The sequence below is a fragment of the Mus musculus genome, chromosome 17 (assembly GCF_000001635.26).
Source record: "Mus musculus strain C57BL/6J chromosome 17, GRCm38.p6 C57BL/6J".
Taxonomy (NCBI): Eukaryota; Metazoa; Chordata; class Mammalia; order Rodentia; family Muridae; genus Mus; species Mus musculus.
Genome location: NC_000083.6, coordinates 87,132,936 through 87,154,374, shown reverse-complemented (window position 1 = coordinate 87,154,374; position 21,439 = coordinate 87,132,936). Strand labels below are relative to the sequence as shown.

At 44.5% G+C, this 21,439-nt stretch overlaps 1 protein-coding gene across 6 annotated transcripts in view; it reads right to left on the bottom strand.

Moving 5' to 3' along the window:
- Positions 1 to 16,727: 16,727 nt before the first annotated feature.
- Positions 16,728 to 21,439, bottom strand: part of Socs5 (suppressor of cytokine signaling 5) — a 30,370-nt gene continuing 25,658 nt past the window's right edge. For 4 of the 6 annotated variants that reach the window (XM_006524674.4, XM_030249919.1, XM_006524671.4 and 1 more), the window contains exon 2: positions 16,728 to 20,753. In XM_006524674.4, coding sequence (XP_006524737.1) covers positions 19,131 to 20,741 — 1,611 coding nt within the window. In that variant the 5' untranslated portion in view covers positions 20,742 to 20,753 and the 3' untranslated portion in view covers positions 16,728 to 19,130. The remainder of the gene's footprint in view (positions 20,754 to 21,439) is intronic. The other 2 variants (XM_006524672.4, NM_019654.2) reach the window with 2 other exon arrangements.

Genomic DNA, 21,439 nt, shown 5'->3' with positions numbered 1-21,439 from the left:
TATTATTATGTATTATTATTTACGTTTATATGTATTATTTCTAGATTTCATAAATTGGTAGATTAGAAGGTTTGAGGTAGATCACATTTGAGAAATCCACAGGTATTGCTGCCTCCGCACTTGTCAGCCATCACCTTTCTCATTTCCTTCTGGAATTTCAGTATCACACATTGCTTACTGCATCTCAGAGGCTTTTCTCTTTTTTCAATTAAACAAACAAACAAACAAACAAACCAAAAAAAAATCCCAAGAACTAAAAAACAAAACAAAACCCCTCTCTTCATCATGCTTCCTATGGATCTAGCTAGCTTCAAGGCCCTTACTTTTTCTTCTGTCCTTTTTATTCTGATGTTAAACTTATCCTGTATAATTTTAAAACTCGAAACACTTTACAGTGACCCTTGTTGTTGTTGTTGTTGTTGTTTGTTTGTTTGTTTTTATTGATTGGCTGAAACTTCCTGTCTTAATTCACCGCAAGCACATATTAAAACTTCCAATGTGGATATTTTCATAATTGCTATTTAAAATGTCTTCAGCTAATTTGACACGCAGCTCCCAGCTTTGTTCTTGGCAGACACACCTCTCTTTTGGAGTACATGGGTCACACCCTAGACACCATGAATGTTAAATTTCAGCCATCTCCCATTCTGAGGATCATGTCATTTCCTTCTCAAAGGTACTGTGTGCTCTCTCCCCCTCCCTCTCTTTCTTTTCCTCCCAGCAGTGAGGGGTTGAACCCAAGGCCTTGTGCCTGTTACAGAATCCTCTACCAACTGAGCTAGACCCCAAACTCTTCTTCTCTTTCAGAAAAGAAAAGAAAAGAAAACAACAACAACAAATATTCCGCCTTTCCCCTTTTCTTTCTTTAGAGCAAGCAAATAGTTTTGTTGAATGCAAGCTACAAACTTTTGGCCAGCACTTACAATGTCAGATCATCTGTCTTTAGCTGGGCTACTTTGAATCTACTTTACAATGTTTGATTTAGGGGACGTAGGATTTGAGGCATCCCCTTCTAAGGCAGTGTCCTAGGTATTTCTACTCCTCCTGGAAGGCTTCTGACAGGCACTCTCCTTGATAACAGCCAAACACTCTGCATAAGGAACAACAGGGCTAAAGGAAACCCCCTTCCCAGCACAGAGCTCAGAGCACAGCTGTCTCCAGAAAGGAGCGGAAGTGAGCCCTTTATCTTCAGGAGTGGGACTTAACCAAGGCGGCCTCTGAGCAGGTGGCCCCCACACGCCATGACAGCAAGGCTTCTGGACCTGCTTCTCCTTCCTCTCCATGTCTTCTGACTTGCCCGAAGTTGACTGGAGTGAATGGAGAGCAGTCAAGGGCTCTGTTCACTAACACGGCCACTTTAGTGTTTCCTCATTGGGAGCTGGGAAATGTGGCTGGCACATGGCCTGTCTGGAGATCACTCATTGTTGGGAATGATGTGACCAGAGGAGGAGGAGGAGGAGGAGGAGGAGGAGGAGGAGGAGGAGGAGGAGGAGGAGGAGGAGGAGGAGGAGAAGAAGAAGAAGAAGAAGAAGAAGAAGCAGCAGCAGCAAGAAAGAGAAAGAGGCTGGGAAGGGGGCAGGGAAACTCATTACTCGGATTTCTGCATCCAGTTCTACATTTCTTGCCCTGGGGAGGGCAGAGGAAAGGGAAGTCCACTGAAGGCAGCAGCCGCCAGGGGCTGGCCATCTATCCACCTGGCACATGAAAGGAAGTTATTTCTCCTGAGGAGTTATTTGTTGAGGTGGTAGTGTTTTACATTTAAAAAACAATCTTTGATAAAATAAAAAGTTTAAATAACCATTAACCAGCTGTTCAGAGTTCTAGAGACACCGTGTGCTGGGCACAGTGGGGAACTGAGCAGCTGAGAAAGCAGCCTTCCCATCCAGCTCCTTACTGGTGGGTCACCTTTCAGGACAGGCCTGATGCTGAGTATCCCCCAAAAAGACCCAGAGGAGGTGGGCAGGGTGCTCAGCCCACGTGCACCAGAGAGGCTGGGGGTAGGGGCAAAGGCTGGTGCCAGACCAGAGACAGTCAAGCCAGGCGTTATTAGGAAAGCAGTCCATTTAGAAACCCTCGTTTCAGAGTTACAAATGGGCTAGCCTTCACTAATGAGGGCAAAACACAACTCCTGCGAGCAGGTATCTGAAGCCGAGTCCGGTCCTGACACACCAATCAGGTTCTGAGAACATACTACTGGAGGTCACTGCCGTGCACGGCACCCAGGGCCGACAGTGACTGGTAAGTTGGTTGAGTCCACCTGTATATGCCTGGACTTGCTGTTCTGCCCGTATGCCGCACATCTCAAAATGAGCCAAAGTTACACTGAGATTAGTTGGGAAATAATCTTGACATCATAAGACTCTTAGAAACAAAGATTTTCACTGGAAGAAAAGAGCTGTATTTAGAATAAGTAAGCCAATGGATTGAAAACACAGTTTCCATATAACTGACAGAAAGTATACCACCGAATGGAAGAAAGCAATTCAGATACGCACACACACACACACACACACACACACACACATACACACACACACACACATACACACACACACATACACACACACATACACACACACACACATACACACATACACACACACACACACATAAACACACATACACACACACACACAAACACACATGCACACACACACACACACAAATAAAAAATACATGAACTACATAATCAGCTTGGGAGAACTCCAGATAAGAAATATCATGTTGTAGTTGGTGTCTTAGTTGGGGTTTCTTTTGTTGTGAATAGACACCATGACCACAGCAACTCTTACGAAGGACAATCTTTAATTGGTGCTGGCTTTTAAGTTCAGAGGTCTAGTCCATTTTTGTCATGGTGGGAAGCATGGCGGTGCAAAGGCAGACATGGTGCTGGAGAAGGAGCTGAGCGTTTTACATCAGGACCAGCAGTAGCAGGGAGAGAGAGAGAGAGACAGACAGAGAGAGAGAGACAGAGAGAGAGACAGAGAGACACAGAGAGAGAGAGAGAGAGAGACACAGAGAGAGAGAGTCGGTCTTAAGCTTTTGAAACTTCAAAGCCCACCCTCAGTGACACACTTCCTCCAACAAGGCCACACCTCCTCCAACAAGGCCACACCTCCTCCAACAAGGCCACACCTCCTAATCCCTGACAAGTGGTGCCACTCATTGATGATCAAGCATTCAAGTCTATGAGCTTATGGGGGCCATTCCTACTCAAACCACCACAGTTGGATTCTCTAGGGCAGCTACTTGTGCAGAATTTGGGATGCAAAATATGACTAGGGCTGGACACTAGTGAAAGGAAGAGGGAGAAGGAGAATAACTCAAAGAAGAGCTGGGTTTCAACAGAAACTCCAGGTTCCTTGGGTCCTGCAGGAACCCTTTGGGCCTCAGTCTCCTGCCCATCACAGGATACAAGCTGCCCTGGCACAAACATGACCTGGAGCAAAGGAGCCCTAGGAGGCAAAAGGAAAGAGCTATGATGGAGGCCTGTACAGAATTTGGAGAGAATCCACAGCACGTGGGACTGGGACGGTGTAACAGGGCCTGGGAGGCAGGTGGGTGGGCGTGCAGAGCAAGGGAGCTCTTTACAGCTAGGCCAGCCTTTGAAGGGGCTGAGAGCTGCAGGCTGACTGCTGACTGAGTTTCCTGAAGGCCGGGCAGGAAGCTCGCGGGTTCCAGGAAGTGGATGGAGCAGCCATATTTACTACTGACAACTGTGCCCCAATGTTCTTGGTCACCTTATTTTGACAGTCTCTCTTTGGGCCAAGCATAATTAATTCTGGAATGTCTCACCCCTACCTTCCACCTCTGTTTCTCTTGGCTCATTTTTCATTCTCCTTGCTAAGTGACGAAGGGCAGTGTAGGGAGAATGATCCAAGCCCTCTGCAGCGGGCTAACGCCTTCCACAAAGCGGCCTCAGCAACCTCCATCCTTCCAGGCCTTTCCCAACCACCGGCCCCTGTTATATGTATGTCTGCACATCCCAACTCCTCCTTGAAGTGTTTTTAAAATCTCACCACAGTCAAGTGGAAATCTGAAAAACAACCCCCAAATCCTCGTGTATATTCTTTTTGTTCTCCCATAGCCCATGCATGAGCATTTGGTTTCATCTGGGGCAATGCTTAAACTTTTAAAAACTCTGTTTCACACAACGAGTCTTTGGCAGAAGGGTACCTGCCAAAAGACCTGCTCTTTCTGTGTTCTTTGAGGTGTCTGGATAGTGCTGGGCATGTGACATGTACTCCTGGATTTTGGTATTGAATGAAACGCAACTTCTTTCAGAAGGAATGTTCCAAATGCAATTAAATTACGATCATATATAAACACTTCCCGCTATGTGGTTTCCTCTCTGAAGGAAGGCAAGCAACCGTGAAGTGACTGGGGGAGCCACATATGGGAACTCAACCTCACTCATCTATAAAACAGGAAGAAAGGCTTATTTCTAGCTTCTCAGTGAGGACTGAATGGGTGGCCAGAGCCACACGGAACGGCTCAAGGACTTAATGGACCCGGACTCTCGAACTCTTAACCCTCGGAGCCACCAAGTCGCTTACGTCATTCAAAGCATGAATGAGCCCCGCATAGGTTTGACAAAGTGCTTCAATAAAGAAAATGTGGTCTCCTTCTCTCTTGGCATACTTCATGTAATTGAAACTCATCTGCAAATCCTCGTATATCATACGCTCCTTAGACGAGTGACGCATCGAGTGGAGCCCGGGGACTCGGGGGCACCAAGAGTTTCTCGGGAGGTCTGGGAGGTTGAAGCTATTTAATAATAGCACTGAGATGCTTTCTCACCTTCATTCTCTCATAAGCACCGTGGAGTTTCCCGGAGGATGGACTAGGATGACATCACTGCAGGGGCAGAGAAGGAGATGTGGGCGGGGGATATAGGCTTGTGTTCTGGTGCGTGTGGAGGTCAGAAGAGGGCATTGGATCCCTTGGAGCTGGAGTAAGAGACCGGTGAGACATGGGTGCTGAGGACTGAACTCCAGAGAGCAGTACAGGGAACCAATGTCCCACCCAACCCTACAGTCTTTGAGGGTGGTGCATTTTCAGAGGTAACTGTTTGGTTTTAGTATTTTACTTTAGTATTTAGTATTTTAGTATTTTGAGTATGCTCTCTCTTATTTTACCTACTATAATTTCTGTACTTTGCCATTGTTCCAGAGTTTGGCATTTATTTGGAAGCTTAACAGCAAACACATACTTCATTATTATTTAAGAAACATTTCAAAATTTTCCTTCAAAATTATCTAAACTTACTACTTTAAGAGTCTATTTTTTATAGGATAATAAGAAAAATTAGCTGGATGGTAGTGGCACACGCCTTTAATCCCAGTACTTGAGAGGCAAAGGCAGGCAGATTTCTGAGTTTGAGGCCAACCTGGTACACAGACACACACACAGATACAAACACATACAGACACACACAGAAACACACACACAGATATATACACACAAACATACACACAGACACACACAAACAGATACACACCCATACAGACACACAAACACACACACAGATGCACACACATACACATACACACATACAGATATACACACAATTTTTTTTAAAAAGGAAATATAATTTTTTTAAAATACCCAAATTGGCAGGACATGGTAGCACAAGCCTTTAATTCTAGCATTTGGAAGGGAGAGGCAGGTGGTCCTCTGAATCTGAGGCCAGCCTGGTCTACAGAGTGCATTCCAGGAGAGCTAAAGCTACAGGAAGAAACCCTGTCAAAACACCAAACAAACAATAAAAAGCTTAACCTATAGATCTGTTGTTTTGTTCACACGTGTCTGAAACAAGTTCAGAGTATTGGTCTCAATCGCTGAACATCCTTTATTCTGTGAGCTGCCCTGAGCAGTGCCTGAGGAGCTCGAGTTTCATGGTTTATTCTAGCACAACAGACACTGAGCTGCAAAAGCTAACCGGGCACACATATTGCTTCTCCCAGGACAAACACGTACGGGGTGGAATCCGGCTGCGCCTCTGTAGAAGGAAGGAAGTCCAGGCTCTCCCTTATAGGGATGGGGAGATGCTTCAGCATGTCAGACTGCGTGTTACTCTGCAGGGAACCCACAGTTTGGGTTTCCAGCACCCAAGTTAGGTGGTTTACAAACACCTGTAACTCCGGCTTCCAGGATCTGCCGGCCTCTTCTCTGAGGGCACTTGCACACACGTGTGAATATCTATACACACACGCACACACACACACACACACACACACACACACAATCTTTAAAAAAAAAAAGAATGCCCTTAACAATACAATAAACATTTATTTCATTAAGCATACACTTTATTTAGTATTGTAGAACAAAGCAGATTCAGATATATTTATCAAAATTTCTTATTCAGTGTGTAGTAGCTATTCCTGGTTGTCGACTTGACTATATCTGGAATGAACTAAATCCAGAATTAGAAGGCTCACCTGTGATCTAGATCTTGAGGCTGGGAAATACAAGTTTCTGCTGGATCTTGGCATGGAGATCTTGAGGCATAGTGGCCATGAAAAGCTGAGGCCTAGTCAAGGTAGTACACGTCTTTAATCCCAGGAGACTGAGTCATGAAGATCTCTGAGTTCAAGGTCAGCCCGGGATAAAGCAAGTCCCAGATCCAGGCATGGTGGTACACCCTTTTAATCTGGGCCACACCTTCTCCTGGAGACCTACATAAGGACATTGGAAGAAGAAAGGTTCCCTCTTCTACACCTGCTTGCCTTTGGGCCTGAGCAACTGCTAGATCCTTGGACTTCATTCACAGCTGCTGCTGACCATTGTTGGGGAGTTGGACTGCAGACTGTAAGTCATCAACAAATTCCCTTACTATATAGAGACTACCCATAAGTTCTGTGACTCTAGAGAACCCTGACTAATACACAGTGTTTTTTAGGATATTTATTTATTTATTTATTTAAGAAGGCATCTTACTGTGTTGTCCCAGCTAGCCTGGAACTCTCTGTGTAGACAGGCTGGTCTCGAACTCCTACAGCTGCACCTGCCTCCTGAGTGCTGGACCTCATTTTAACATGTGCAGAATTCATATAAAACATCTGTTGATCCTGAACTACAATGGGTGACTCCAAGAAGCACTTGTGGGGTTGTGCAAGTTACAAGCTGAACCAACCACCATTTAGTGGTGCACCATTTTATCTGGAGGAATTGGTATAGAACTATGGTAGGTATTTACTGAGTGTCTGGAATTTATTCTTAATAATGAAACTTAAGGGTAACTACAAATAGCACTGGTTGATGATGATAAAATTTTTGTGTTTTTAAGCCAAAAATATATTTGTTTAAAAATCCTTCCTCTAAAATTGTGTCTCAATATTTAAGGCCAGTAGTTATTGGTGTTGTCAAATGGGACTTTTTATGTTGTCTACTGAAAATGAGCACAAATCAGAAGTACTTTCTAGCTCAGTGAACCAGTAGCTTCCGAATGATAGAAGTATGAGCCTAGAAAAATGCATTCAAAGTGCAAGACTGATCACCGGCTTCTCTACTGTCCTGTGTTCTGATTGGTCCCACCACTGTCCTGCATTCTGATTGGCCCTTCACACGGCCTCAGATCTGACTTTGTACCAACCCTTAAGAAATAATTGTTTGCCAAATTTTGTTCTAGCATCAACAGAGCATATCGTCGTAACTATTTGAAAAACCTATTAAAATACATATCTCCTCTTCCAACTATACTTCTACGTGGAGCCAAGTTTTCTTCATATTTTTAAGCAAGGGAAAACACTGGAGCAGACTGAGCAGAAAGACAGAGAAATTCCCAGCTGTCTTCTATTAAGGCAGATGCTAGGGAGCCGGGCAGCAATGAGAACAGTGCTGCTCTTCTTGCTGCCTTAGCCTTAAAGAGCCCTCCCTCACCCAAATGTTACCCATGTTGTGCTTATCTTTTCGTAAACAATAAATATGTTTTCTGCTTTACATTTTCTTTTCCAATATAGTACATATTGAAATATTGATAGATAAATCTTCAAGTTTGGGGAATCATCAACTATAGTATAGACTGTCAATGGGTCTTTAGATTTTAAGAAATGCTGTCCTGAATGGTTGAGACCCTGTAAATGTTGGGAAATGGGCTCAAGTGACCTGACATATGGGCATCCTCTAGAAGACAGGAATTCTAACTTCAGCAGGAGACAAGGGGAAACAGACTGTTGTCCTTCACTCCTCTTGGTACAACTGGAGGGGATCTGTGTTCCATCCGATAGGTGACTGTGAGCATCCACTTCTGTGTTTGCCAGGCACTGTCATAGCCTCACAAGAGATAGTTTATCAGGGTCCCTAATGAAGAAGCTAGAGAAAGTATCCAAGGAGCTAAAGGGGTCTGCAACCCTATAGGAGGATCAACAATATGAACTAACCAGTACCTCCAAGAACTACGTATCTAGTTGCATATGTAGCAGAGGATGGCCTAGTTGGCCATCAAAGGGAAGAGAGGCCCCTTGGTCTTGCGAAGATCATATGCCCCAGTACAGGGAAATGCCAGGGCTAGGCATTGGGAGTGTGTGGGTTGGGGAGCAGGGCGGGGGGAGAATATAGGAGACTTTCGGGATAGCATTTGAAATGTAAATGAAGAAAATATCTAATTAAAAAAAAGACAAAACAACAACAACAAAAAAATTGAAGGGGATCAAGCAGAGGACTGACCAGGACTGGACACAGCAACTCTCTGGTGAGAATGGTAAGGTACTTTTCTGAGATGCAGGGTTAGGAGATCCCAAATGCATATGTCAAAAAACAACAAAAAACAAAAAACAAAAAAACAAAAACAAAACAAAAAACAAACAAACAAACAACCCCAGACTTTAGCACAGCTATTCAAAAATTTCAAACTGTATGTTTGGAATCATTATATTCTTTTGTCAAAGCAGAAAAAACAAAAAAACAAACAAACAAACAAAAAACCCATGGGATTTAAAAAATCAACTGAGTTTTTACATCTTAAAGAAGTAAAGCCCCCCACAGACCAGATGAGCGTTAAAGAAACGAGTGTTCCTTCATCCACCCCTCTCCTTAAGGTCTCTGGTTTATGTGTGTGGTGGTTTGAATGAAAATGGCCCCATAGGTCCATAGGAAGTGTCACTATTAGGTGTGGCCTTGTTGGAGGAGGTGTGTCACTGGGGACTGGCTTTGAGGTCTCAGATGCTCAAGCCAGGCCCAGTGTCACTCTCTCTTCCCGCTGTCTGTGGAACCAGATGTAGAACTGTCAGCTCTTTCTCTAGCAAACATGTCACCCTGCATGCTGCCATGCTTCCCGCCATGGTGATAATGGACTGAACCTCTTAACTGTAAGCCAGCCCCAATTAAATGCTTTCTTTTGTAAGAGTTGCCATGGTCATGGTGACTCTTCCCAGCAGCAGAGCCCCCCCCCCCCCCACTAAGACAGGATGTGAGCGCAGCATTAGCTAATTCTCTTCTCTCTTCCCTCTCTTCTCTCGTCATCTCCCCAGCACTGCCTCTTACAGCTCACACCAGTTTCTTCTCACTCACTGTTTAACTGAAGTGGCCTATCATTCCTCATCCTCCTGCCTCCATTTCCCTAGTGCTGGGATTAAAACTGTGTGTCATTTGCCCAGCTTATGCAAGGGTAGGAATCAAATGCATGCTGGGTAAGCACTCTACCAATCCGCTCCTATCCCCAGCCCAGCATCAGCCGTCTTGAGTTGGAAGAGCCATCCAGTGATTTATGGTGGGATTAAGTTTTGCCTCTAAGGATGTTGAGTGGGGTGGCTTGGAGTTTCTTTCTTGTTGACTGTGGCTGGAGATGAAAGCGGTGTCGACCCCCACTGATGTGCTTGTACCCTCTTATGGTGAAGGCCTGAACACAGGTCAACAGCAGCTGACCTCAGAGAAGACTATGGGACCACAGGCATCGCCACATCTCTACCAGGATGTCAAAGCTTGAATCTACAACCCTGCCTCTATTGATTCCCAAGACAAATTCTTTTACCTGATGGAAAACTAAAACATTTTATGAGCATTAAAATCAATAGAATTACAGCGTGCTTTATTCTACCCGTGTCCTAGTAATTTTCTAAGCAAGAACTTTTATGAAATTTTTTTTCCACAAAGCTCAGAGGTAATGTATCAACATTCTGACTATGTCCTTTTATAAAACCCCATATTGAACAAACAGTCTTTCAATTAGAACTACGGGTTCAATTTATCTTTTAGTGGAGCCTTTCGTAGAGAAAGGAAGACTGGCCTTGCACTTAGGCGCTCTGGATTCCTGTGTGTAGATGGGTACAAGGACACTGAGAACAGCCACCCATGCCAGGCACTGTGCTATGCACATCTCCAAGATTATTTGGTTTCATATTTCCACACCTCCGTGTTAAGCAGGTGAGAAATCAGGCCCTGTCGGGAATGAGAAACCCACCGATGAACAGCAGCCAAGCCGGGGCACAGCCCACTCAGGCTGACAATAATCCACAAGTATGGAACACTGTTAACATGCTTGGAAGAAAATTGTTCTTTCCCACCACAATCAGTAAGGAGTAGGAGGTAGCTCCCCAGTAGAACCCTTGCTTCATACGCACACGGTCTGGCTTTGATTCCCAGCACCACAAATTGCTATGAATAAACTGCTCTGACGTACGAGCGGATACTGAATTATTCTATCTCCATGTGCCACAGAATTCTAAAAATCAATAATGGTGCTGTATTCCCTCCTCTGATGAAACTTCCAAATATGGCTCTGTGAGGTTTTTATTTGATTAGTGACAGGAAGAAACAAAGGTCAAAAAAGCCTAAGACCATACACGTGTGGCAGGCTCCCCTCAGCCTCTAAGACCCTTCGTGTGGCAGGCGCCCCCTCAGCCTCGGTCCCTAATCACTCTCATGTCCCACCTCCCAGGGAGCGCATCAATACACAGATGATTGCTGGCTCGAGGGCATTGCTCTTCGTTAAAAGTTAAACAGCATCCAGTATCGTATGACTTAAGACCCGGATTTCAGTTGGACGGCTCTGCGTACACGAGGCCTCTCTTCAGTATTCGTTTGCTGTGTACCTTCTCCTTGAATTTCCTCATTCTCTATACAGCCACGAAGTTCCTTATCTCTTGTGTGGTTTTCAAAGCTACCTAGAGTGGCAACTTCCTGTCCACAAGGCAGGGAACAAACGCCCATTTCTATGGCTCATTCACTGAGTCTCTTCACTCTTATGGAAGGGCAATTTACACCTGTCCTGTCCTGCAGAGGGCAAATTCAATGAATTGTGAGACTGTAATCGCAAACCATTTAAAACCCCACTGCTCCTCAAGTAGTTTTCAATTTCCAAAATACTACTCTTTCATGTTCCACCGAAGTTCCTATGTGGTTTCAAGTCATTAGCATAGAAGAAATTATTTCCATTTTCTGTATTTGTCAAATCATATGCATGCCTACGTAGACATCTGTTTTTTTTTGTACTGGAATTCATGAGAAGTTACCCACAGAACTTTAGGAAAGTAACATGGATGCTTAAAAAAAAAAATCTCTGACCTTATGAAAGAAAAGTATTATTTGAATGCAATGTTGGCAAGCAAGGCTGGAGAAGCCACGGCCAAAAATGATAACAACAGAGCTTGGTCCATTTGCTGGCATACTCCATGAGACCCACACTCGGAAGAGCCAGGCAGAAAAACACATCCGCATTCTTCACACAAAACCAACACCTGAGCGACTTCCCAAACCCTGGATAGAATCGGGGTTGGTTGGTATTAGCTGTCAGACAGGAACGGGTTATCTGGAAGGGGGCGGGGCGAGGACAGGGGGAGGGGCGGGGGCTCTGGGTTTATATTTGAGAGACCATCTTGACTGTGGGCAGGAACACTCCCAGTGGGAACCCTGGACTGCAGGAAATGGAGCCAGTGAGCTGCGCACCAGCATCTGTCCTGCTCCTCTGGCTGTAGGGGTGACGTCACCGCGGACTTGGAAGTGGGAGCTAAAACAAACCCTTCTGTCCTAAGTCAGGTCATTTTATCAACAGAAGCAGGGAAAGAAACCAAGAATCATCTTATTTCCAAAGAAATTCTGACTCTGACTTAAAAAGAAAATCTAGTTGCCGTTTTACTGCCGACAGTGGTCTATTTCACCTTCCCATAAAGGCTCCCTGCAGGACTCACTTCTGAGTTCCGTGACAGCTGTTACGCAAACACCGAATTCTAGAAAACAATTTGAGACTTTTGGCTCTTTATCAAGAAAGAAATTGCTAAAAAGCAGAGACAGTATTTTAGTGGCACAATTTATGAATTCTCAAAGTTGGAACTACTCAGCCAGACATTTCACTAGTCTCTTGGTGTATTAAAATTCAACACTGTCTCAATTACACTTAAGGGCACAAAATATTTGTAAGATAATGAAACTAAAAGTATTACGATTCAACTGTTTTTAAAATGTCGTAGTTTTAAGACAAGCACAAATAAAATAATTTATCATGTATTGAAAGAGAATCAGGGTAAAAGTTAGGTTTAAGTGCATAACTGCACCCATTTTATGAAGATGGAAAAACACAAAACCATTTAGTGTATGACAGATTTTCACCGTTATAGGACAAAAAGAGATTGTGTGGTGACAATGCACCAGGCACCAAGCACAGCTTGTGCTGTATCAGGCCCGAGAACAGCTCCCTCCCACCCAGGATTTCTGCTCCAGGAGCCCAACCTACACCACCTCCTGTGGCAAGTGGGGTCCCTGGTGTTCCTAGGCCACTGGGGAAGTTCCTGCACCCAGCCTCACAGAGGAAAACGAACATGTCTACCCCACTAAGACCTAGGCCTTCCCTGAACACTGTAAATGCCCCTGATGAAAGAAGAAAGGTAATTTGAGCAAAAGAGAGATGCTCAGCCAGTAAAATACTCTAGATTCGGAAGTCCAAGCACAGAAACAAAACCAAGATGAACAAACCAAGACCTGGTGCCTGCAGAAGTGACCGACCCACAATACTGGCATCGTCTGGACTCCATCCAGGGCAGGTTTGTTTCCCCTTTTTGCAGACGTTCAGTTTGTAGAGAGATTATCTGTGTACTGTATGGATGCATCACCCATCAATTAAGAAGACCTATGACCTATAGGAAAGGGTAGAATAGGTGGGACATCCCGGAGGCACAAAGAATTCTGGGATAGAGCCAGGTGTGGGAGATTGACCCAGGAAGATGTGAGAAGACAGACGCATGGTACCTGAGCACAGGAAGCCAGTTACATGGTAGAATATAGGCTAGGCGAGATGGGAGATTTTAAGTTAGAGGAGAGCCTAGTATATGGCCAAGGTATTTGTAAATAATTTTGAGTCCAAGTCTCATTTCTGAGACCATGAGCTGGGAGGAAGACCCCAGGACTGAATCTATATCAGTTTGCCATTACTATTTACCTCAGCCATTCCCTTAGCTCTCTTCATACTTCTGTTTGCCCATGTCCCAGGGTAGACTCCCAGTGAGGTAACATCCCTCATCTCCTCACATCTTACTTCCCCTCTGTAGCCCAGACATCACAGTCTTGAATGGCTTGCCCACAACCTAACAATGACATAAGAAAACCTAAGATTTGGGGCTGGAGAGATGGCTTAGTAGTGAAGTGCACTGGCTGCTTTTCCAGAGGACCTAAGTTCAATTCCCAGCGCCCACATGGTGGCTCATGACCAGCTATAACTCCAGTCCCAGGGAATCCCATGCTCTCCTCTGGTTTTCAAAAGTACCAGGTACACACACACACACACACACACACACACACACACACACACACTGCACAGACATACACTTACAATAAAAACAACCAAAACCAAAACCAAATAGCAGGAACAGCCTGAGGCTCCGGTAAGACCCAGACTTGGAGTGTAGCTCAACACAAGTACCTTTAAAACTGACCCAGGGTTTAAAATTGCTTCATCTTCTATTTATCATGTAGTATATACTTTATTAAATCCAGTCTTCCTGTTGTTAAAAACATTGGAAAACTGGAAAGAAATGGTTATCACCTCTGAAAGATTGTACAGTAGGAGGGTACAGGTCTTTAGAACCTTTCATGGTAGGTTTTGTTTTTTGTTTTCTTTAAAATAGGTTGGCCTCAAACTCAAAGAGATCTCCTGCCTCTGCCTTCCGAGTGTTGGGACTAAACTGTGTGCCACACCTGCCTTGTCTACAATTACATAAGCTTGTATTGTGTACACTGTAAATAATTGTGCTAAAATAGATGCACAGGCAACCCTGACATGAAAAGTTAGAATTCCATGCTAGGTTTGACTGCAGCTTCCTCATTTCTTTTGTAAAGCAAGGCTTCTATTGAAGTATGGCTTTAAAGGAAAAAGAAACAAACCTGATACCTTGTATCAAGAAACTAAGATGTCTCTGTAATTACTTCCCTCAGACGAACACTTCATCCCATGGAAAATCCCGCTGCACCTGCCCTATGGTGCTAGATACTAGCTCCCCATGTTTAATATTCTTCCCTAAACTATATCCAAGTATCCAACTGTGCACTGTTTCCACTGGGGTCCTAGGAATCTCAAAATTGCACGCATCCAAGGCAAGATTTGATTCACTGCCCAATCTGTTCCCATTTTTCTAAAATCTCAGCCAATGGTGTCCTCATTTTTGTTCCTACCAAAACTCGGAGTCATTTCCCCCTTTGGACAGCTTGTCTGCTGACTTAATTGCTATAAAGTACAGGCTTGCTGTGAACTCATCAAAATCCTCCACCTCCCATGTACTGGGATGACAGGAACGTGCTGTCATATCCTGCCTTTTCTTTTGCACGTTTAAGTCATCACCAAAATCTGTCACTCTTGCCACCAAACCACACCCTTACCCTGACCCTGACCTCTAGCCAGGAGCACCAACCCTGCCCAGGCCCCCAGACTTACCTAACAGCAAATCCTTCCCATATCCCGTCCCCCTCCCCCCCACCAAATTCTCAACTGAATTTGAGAATACACCAAAGCAACTGAAAACAGATCATGCCATTCAAGTCCCCAAATGGCTTCCGTCACACCCGGAGGAAACCTAAACTCCTTACTATGGCCTTTAATGGACAAGAGCTTGCCTGGCCCAGTGTCTTACAGACCCTCCTCTACTTTATGGGTGTTTTCTCAGCTTTGGGGGTCTAGGTTTTATTTTCACTTCACCCAGAATGTTTTGCTTTTTGGCTTTTCAAAACAGGGTTTTTCTGCATAGCCCAGGCTGGCTTTGAACTCTAGAGATCTGCCTGTCTCTGCCTCCCAAGTGCTGGGAGTAAAAGTGTGCACTACCAGCAGCCAGCCTGAAGGCGTTTTTAAATTTTGGTTGTTTCCCCATTGCTCAAGGTTATCACTCCCCAGAGAACCCGTGAAGCACTCTCAGCACACCCTGCCTCCTCTCAGTTTCTGAGATTGTGGGGTTTTTTGTTTTGTTTTGTTTTGTTTGTTTGTTTGTTTTACTGTCTTACCTGCCTAATTCCAGAAGACAGGGTTTCATCTTGTACTCTGATGTCTATCCATTACAGTGAACAACGATGAACACATGACTTAAGTATTCCCAGGCATGAAAACAAATACCTCAACTCATGCAGACCTTGTAAAGGCAAGCTTTCTGCCCTGCCCACAATCACCAACTGTCTTCCGAAAGATCTCACTTGGGACTCCTGGGACAATCACTTAGATTCTATGTGCCATGGCAGCTGAGACAAGAAATGGGAGCAGACCACCCAAGCCTCTCACATGGGCAGCATCTCTGACCCTCTCCCCATCACCATTTCTCTTTGGAAACATTCTCTCCTGCTCCAGTGAGCACATGGTCTATTAAGCCAAACGATAGGCACTGGGGCAGGGAGTGAGCCTGTGACTGACAGGTTAGGATTCCCACTCTCAGGTATTTATGCATTTATGTATTTATTTATTTATTTTCCTACAAAAATAGGATGTAGGGCCAGCCTTGATGAAGACCACCACCAGGTTAGTGACAGTGCCAGGGAGCGAATCAGCTTCGGGGTGAGAATGAATAGTCACTAGATCAAAACGTCAGGAAAGTTCATCAGCTTTGAGTTTTGTCAAAATGAAGCCTGGAATTTAAGTATCAGCTTTCACGGTCCCAGCCATTATAAATCTTATAAAAATGTCCAAGGATAGGTGAATGTAGATTGCTTTGTAGAGAATGGTGATTTGGGCTCAATATTTTATCTAATAATATAAATTTGATTTTGGCTGTATTATAGTGGCATTTGAAGCAACTATTTTTTTTTTTTAACTTTCAAGCCAGAAAATAAAATACGATAAATTCCCTCTATAAAAAGACAACAGTACCAGGGCCAAACGTTAGGGACACATAACGAGATCTGAATGGCACAATGATCCTCAGTGGCTACAGGATAAATGACATTAATTATCCTTAATTAATTAATTAAGCCAAGTGGAAATAGCGTTGTTTAAAATATTATCACCGTATGTGTATAAGCAGATAAGTGCACGCAATAGTGACTATAAATATGTATGCTGCATATGTGAACAAACTGAGGGACAGAGGGGAGGGGGGACAGGGTGGGCGAGGGGGGGAGGGGGGACAGAATGAGGAGAGGAAACTCAGCAGCACCCCTCCATGTGATTATAGCCCTGTGGCTTACACTCGCACACGGCAACCGCTAAAGAACTCCTTGGTTTGGAATAAAATGTGCCACTCCCAAAACATAAAAACACTAATTTAGTCAAAAGGCTACAGTGGGCTTCAGGCAAATACACAGTGGAAAAAAAAAGACTTCGCTGCACGTCCATGCTGGGGAATTTTTTTTTTAAATGTAAGCTACTAATATTTTAACAAAAAAATTAACCCCAAAGTTGCATATTTATATTGTACACAAACTGAAACATAAGTGCCTTTAGCACAGTGGACACATGCTTACATAAACTCAATAGTTACACTTAAAACAACTTGCATGTTACACAGGAAAAGTTCTGAAATACAAAAAAGCATTAATATTTTCTATAAAACTATAGTGAGAACATCAGTTTACTACAAGCATATAAAAACATCAAGGCTCTCTCCGAGTTTCAAGTTCTCTTCACAGCATCGCCTGATCATAGTCTTCCTCCAGCTCTCAGCATGGACTTATCTTTCCTCAAGGGGTTCCTCTTCCAGGTACACTGTAAGCTCAAGAAAACAGACCTAACAATTATGCAATATAACTACGTCATAACAACTTAATTGCACATTATGCTTTGAAAGTAGGTTTGGATGACGTTCTCAGACACTTTGGTATATGTTCCTCAGGGACATCTACTACAAGTAACAGAGAGATCGAAGTTCCTTCCATCCCCGTTCTGCATTGACATGAACAAGTCTTTGGTTAAAGGTCTGCATCTCAGGCATTTATCTTCAATTAAAATGGTCCCTAAACCACTAAGTGGAGCTGTGGCGTCCTGGTACACAGACTCCGTGTCACTGGTTTCTGGCGTGGCTGGATGTTCTAACACTCATCTGCTAACGTTACCGCTGGTTTCAGCCTCTCCCTACTGCGCAGAGAAATCACCAGCTTCTCACTTCTCTGGGTCCTGCTGTAAACTATACACTAATTTGCAGTGACTACAGACACTGGTTCACAAAATGTGATTAGGGTTAAAAAGCTAGAGAACATTCAACTTAGATTTAGCTTATTCTGACAGGTCAGTATTAGGTTGTAGGTGACTCTGCATTGACTACAATAAGTTGTCAATGCTTATTTAAAAACCCCAAACCATTCCACGTACAAGAGAAATTGTGGCAAATGTATAAAACGGCAGATATACAAGAACACCAAACATACTTTATTAGCACGGAAAAGCAGCCAGAACAAGGCACAGCAAGCAGAAACATACGTTTAGCAGTTAAAGGGTTACTGTTGCATACAAATGTAGCATTTCTTTCAGGAAGCCCTGGCAATAGCCATGGGACAGAAAGCAACCTCCTGCAGCAGCTGGCATGAGGGCCGAGGAGCACCCGGCAGCAGTTACAGAGCACGGCAACACACAGGAATGGATTTGGCTACTGTAGTGCAAATGGCTAGGACAGAACCGGGAACACAGTCCAACACGAGAAGCAACACTAGAACTCGACAACACGTCCCAAGCATTCACTCAAGTTGTATTACGTCCTATCCTAAGTGACAAAAGGTGCCAAGTAAAGTTATTTACAGGCAGCATGGGTGTACAGTACCTTTTAAATCTGCAATTTAGACTTCAGGTTTTCTGTTAAGAATTAACTGCACTAAAACTGTATAATATAAATTGTACTTAAGCAATTCGGCTATGAGCTTACAACAAAGAGATAAATACTGTCATCCAAACGATTAATTATAGTTTAACACAACTTGGCATCGTCAACCAGTGGAGTTACTACTATCTGATGTGTCTGGGCATCTCCTAGTCTCGCTGTCCTCTGGGCTCACATAGTCAAGGGCACAGGAAAGGGTTCCAACTTTGATGAGACAATGTGAGGACTGACTGCACATGTCAACTTGGAGAAAAACACCCCACTGGAAACTCCAACTGCATGCTCTCAGGTCACCGTGCTCATCCGAAATGCACACTGGGGCTTTTACCCAACTCCACCACTGAGCTGGGAGTCTCAGGGTTAAGAAAACTATCTAGGAAAACCTGGTTTACTTTAGAGCCTCCTTCTCTGAGGAGAAAAGGAGGCTGACTACAAGCCACATTAACAGTGCACAATGCCCTGTGGCTGGAAAACTTGCATTTGTTTTCTCTAAAAGGAAGGTAGTCTTTTATTTACTTGTTTGTTTTGAACTTTCAAAGCTTGATTTATAGTAACTACAAACATCACTACTTTTTCTGAAGGTTATAGAAAAATTCTTAGAAAAAATAATTTCAAACATTAGTCACACTATTGAAATACCCATCCAATATTAATAATTTGTTCTTCAGTAAGAAATAGAATTCTTCATAGCAAATGCCCCAGAGTTGCCTCCCTCAGTTGTCACAGCCCACCGAACACCTGCAAGCCATCTTGCTGTCCCTAGGCACCTTTGTCTGAGGAACAGCGGACCCCATAGGGCAGAGGCTAATGACTAAGCTCCCATTCTGGGTGGGAAATCCTAGCAGCTGACTGCCTCCTATGGGTGCAGTCTGATGCACGGGAGGAGCAGACTTAGTTAGTGCCCTTTGGGGACAGGAGTTACTTTGCTTTGACTGGTTCTCGTTCTAACCAGCGAACCCTAACTTTTTGTTTATAATGATACTCTTTTAAAAAATCCTGTAACATCGACGGTAGCGGGAGCCCGTCAATCCCATCATACGTAGTGCATCTGCAGATCACTGCGCGGCAGATATACTGCAGGCTGAAAGGGAAAGTTCTATTCAGTGATATCGTTAGCAACGGTTCAAAAAACATGCAAGAGCTGGGGTCTTTATAGTGTTCGAGAAGCCCCGTGACAGTGGAGGAGTGAAACACGCAGGGGTCATGGGCATCGAAGCTGAAGTTGTGGTTCCACTGCTCGATCCGGGCGTGCAGAGACCTGTTGTAGCGGCGGAAGCTCACAGAGAAGAGGTAGTCCTCCTGTGCAGAGTCCCTGAGCAAGAACGTGCCTTCCGGTTTCCCTTCTAGAAGGGCTTCGGCCTCGTATCGGTCCATCACGCCCCAGTAACAGGGATTCCCTGTGATCTGAAGCAAATCTGGCACGAGGCAGTGTATGTAATCGATCTGCGTATGAACTTTCCAAGCTCCCTGTCTGCTAACGTGCGCGTGGCTGTCCCCGGACACCTGGCGCTGCTTCTGCCTCCGTGACTGCAGACATAGGGTGGTTGAATCCTCTTCTGAGTCACAATTCGTTTGTGGAATTGCAGAACCATCTCCACTTATCTCTGTCATCCCAGGAGCTAACTTTGGTCCCAGCTTATACAATGGGTTGACCTGTGCAGTAGCTTCAAAGGTGTGTATTTGTGCGTTGGGAGGGGGATCCACCCCTTCTTCGATACTAAGCCGTCTTCTCTCGCGAAGCCTATCTTCTTCATCTTCTGTAGACACCAGTGATGGATCAAATGTATCAAAAAATGTTGAGTGTGGGCTCACAGGGGCGGTATGCTGTTTAATCAAATGCCACTTTTGTGCTAAATCCGAGCCAGCAGGAAAAGGGCATTTCTCCAGCATTAATTCAGAAAGATGTATTTTTCTTTTATTGGAAAAGAGTGGCTTTGACTGCTTGCTGTAAGTTCTCATGGGAAAACACAAACCCACCGTGTCCTGGAGCCTCTGCCTCAGGGAGCGGCTCCCGACCGCGCGGCTAGAAACGCTGTCCATGTCCTGCATGGAGCTGACTCCATAGCGCCGCTCTCGCCTCTGAAGGCCGCTTCGAGTTCTACCAAACTTTTTCTCGGTATCCAATGAACTCTGGGTCTTTGTGGAACAGGAATGTTTCTTCTTTCCTCCCCACGGGGCGTGCCGCGAGTAGGAGTCTCTCCGTGCAAGCCTCGTTCCTGGGGTGGCACCCGAGTCACTGTCTTTCTCGATGCTGATTTCAACCACTTGAGGGATCTCTGCGGCACAGTTTTGGTTCCGCCTGGAAAAGGTCTTGGAAGGGCTCAGTCCCAGCTGTAAGGCAACATTTTCTCTTAAGGGACTGCTCTCTTGCTGGGGAGCTGCCTCTCCCAGACTGATGCTTTTCTCTTTGACAGACGGACATCTGTTGGGGTTCATCTCCACGTTCTCATTACGGCTTCCTCCCTCGTGGCTGAAGAGATTCTGGCATCTGTATTTTAAGTTGTTCCACATTTTCCCCACTTTATCCATTGATTAGAAGAGCTAAAGAAAAAAAAAAAACAGAAAAAAATTTAACTAATCTGAGAGGCCCGTGCAGCTGGAAAATTGAGATCTCAGTTTAACAAGAAGACTGAGTGATACCAAGACATTGGAAGCCGACTTAAGTGTTGAGGGTTATGAAATTAGTAGACACTAACTTTGCTGTGAGCCTCCTGCAGGCTTACCCACATACTTCCAGCGTTAAATCCTCTGAAACTACCTTTCAGATAGATGCAATATTTCTTTTGCTGGTGTTGCCATTCAATCAAGAACATTGTTGATCCAGTAGCTTTTTCTATTAAAAATGGACATGGAGAGGCCCGTGCAGTTGTTTTCCTTCCTACTAGGAAAGGCACAACTCGGTGAAGAACCACATGGGCAGCAGGGTGAAGAACCACACCTAAGCAGGGGCAGCAGTGGGCCTGGGTACCACTCAGGCCCGCTCACTTCCCATTTCCTTTCAGAGAACTGAATTAATTGGAAGGAAATAAGCCATCTCAAACTCTGCTTTCCGTTTTCCAGGCAGTAATTGAACTTCGTTATGATACTGAATTGTGTCTCCTTATTTCCAGGAACTGAATGGTCTCAGACAGTTAAAGGGGAAAGCTATACCTTACTTCAAAAGTTGTAGGTTTGGTGAGATGGCTCTGTGAATCAAGGTGCTTTGCTGCCTACTCTGATGATGCAAG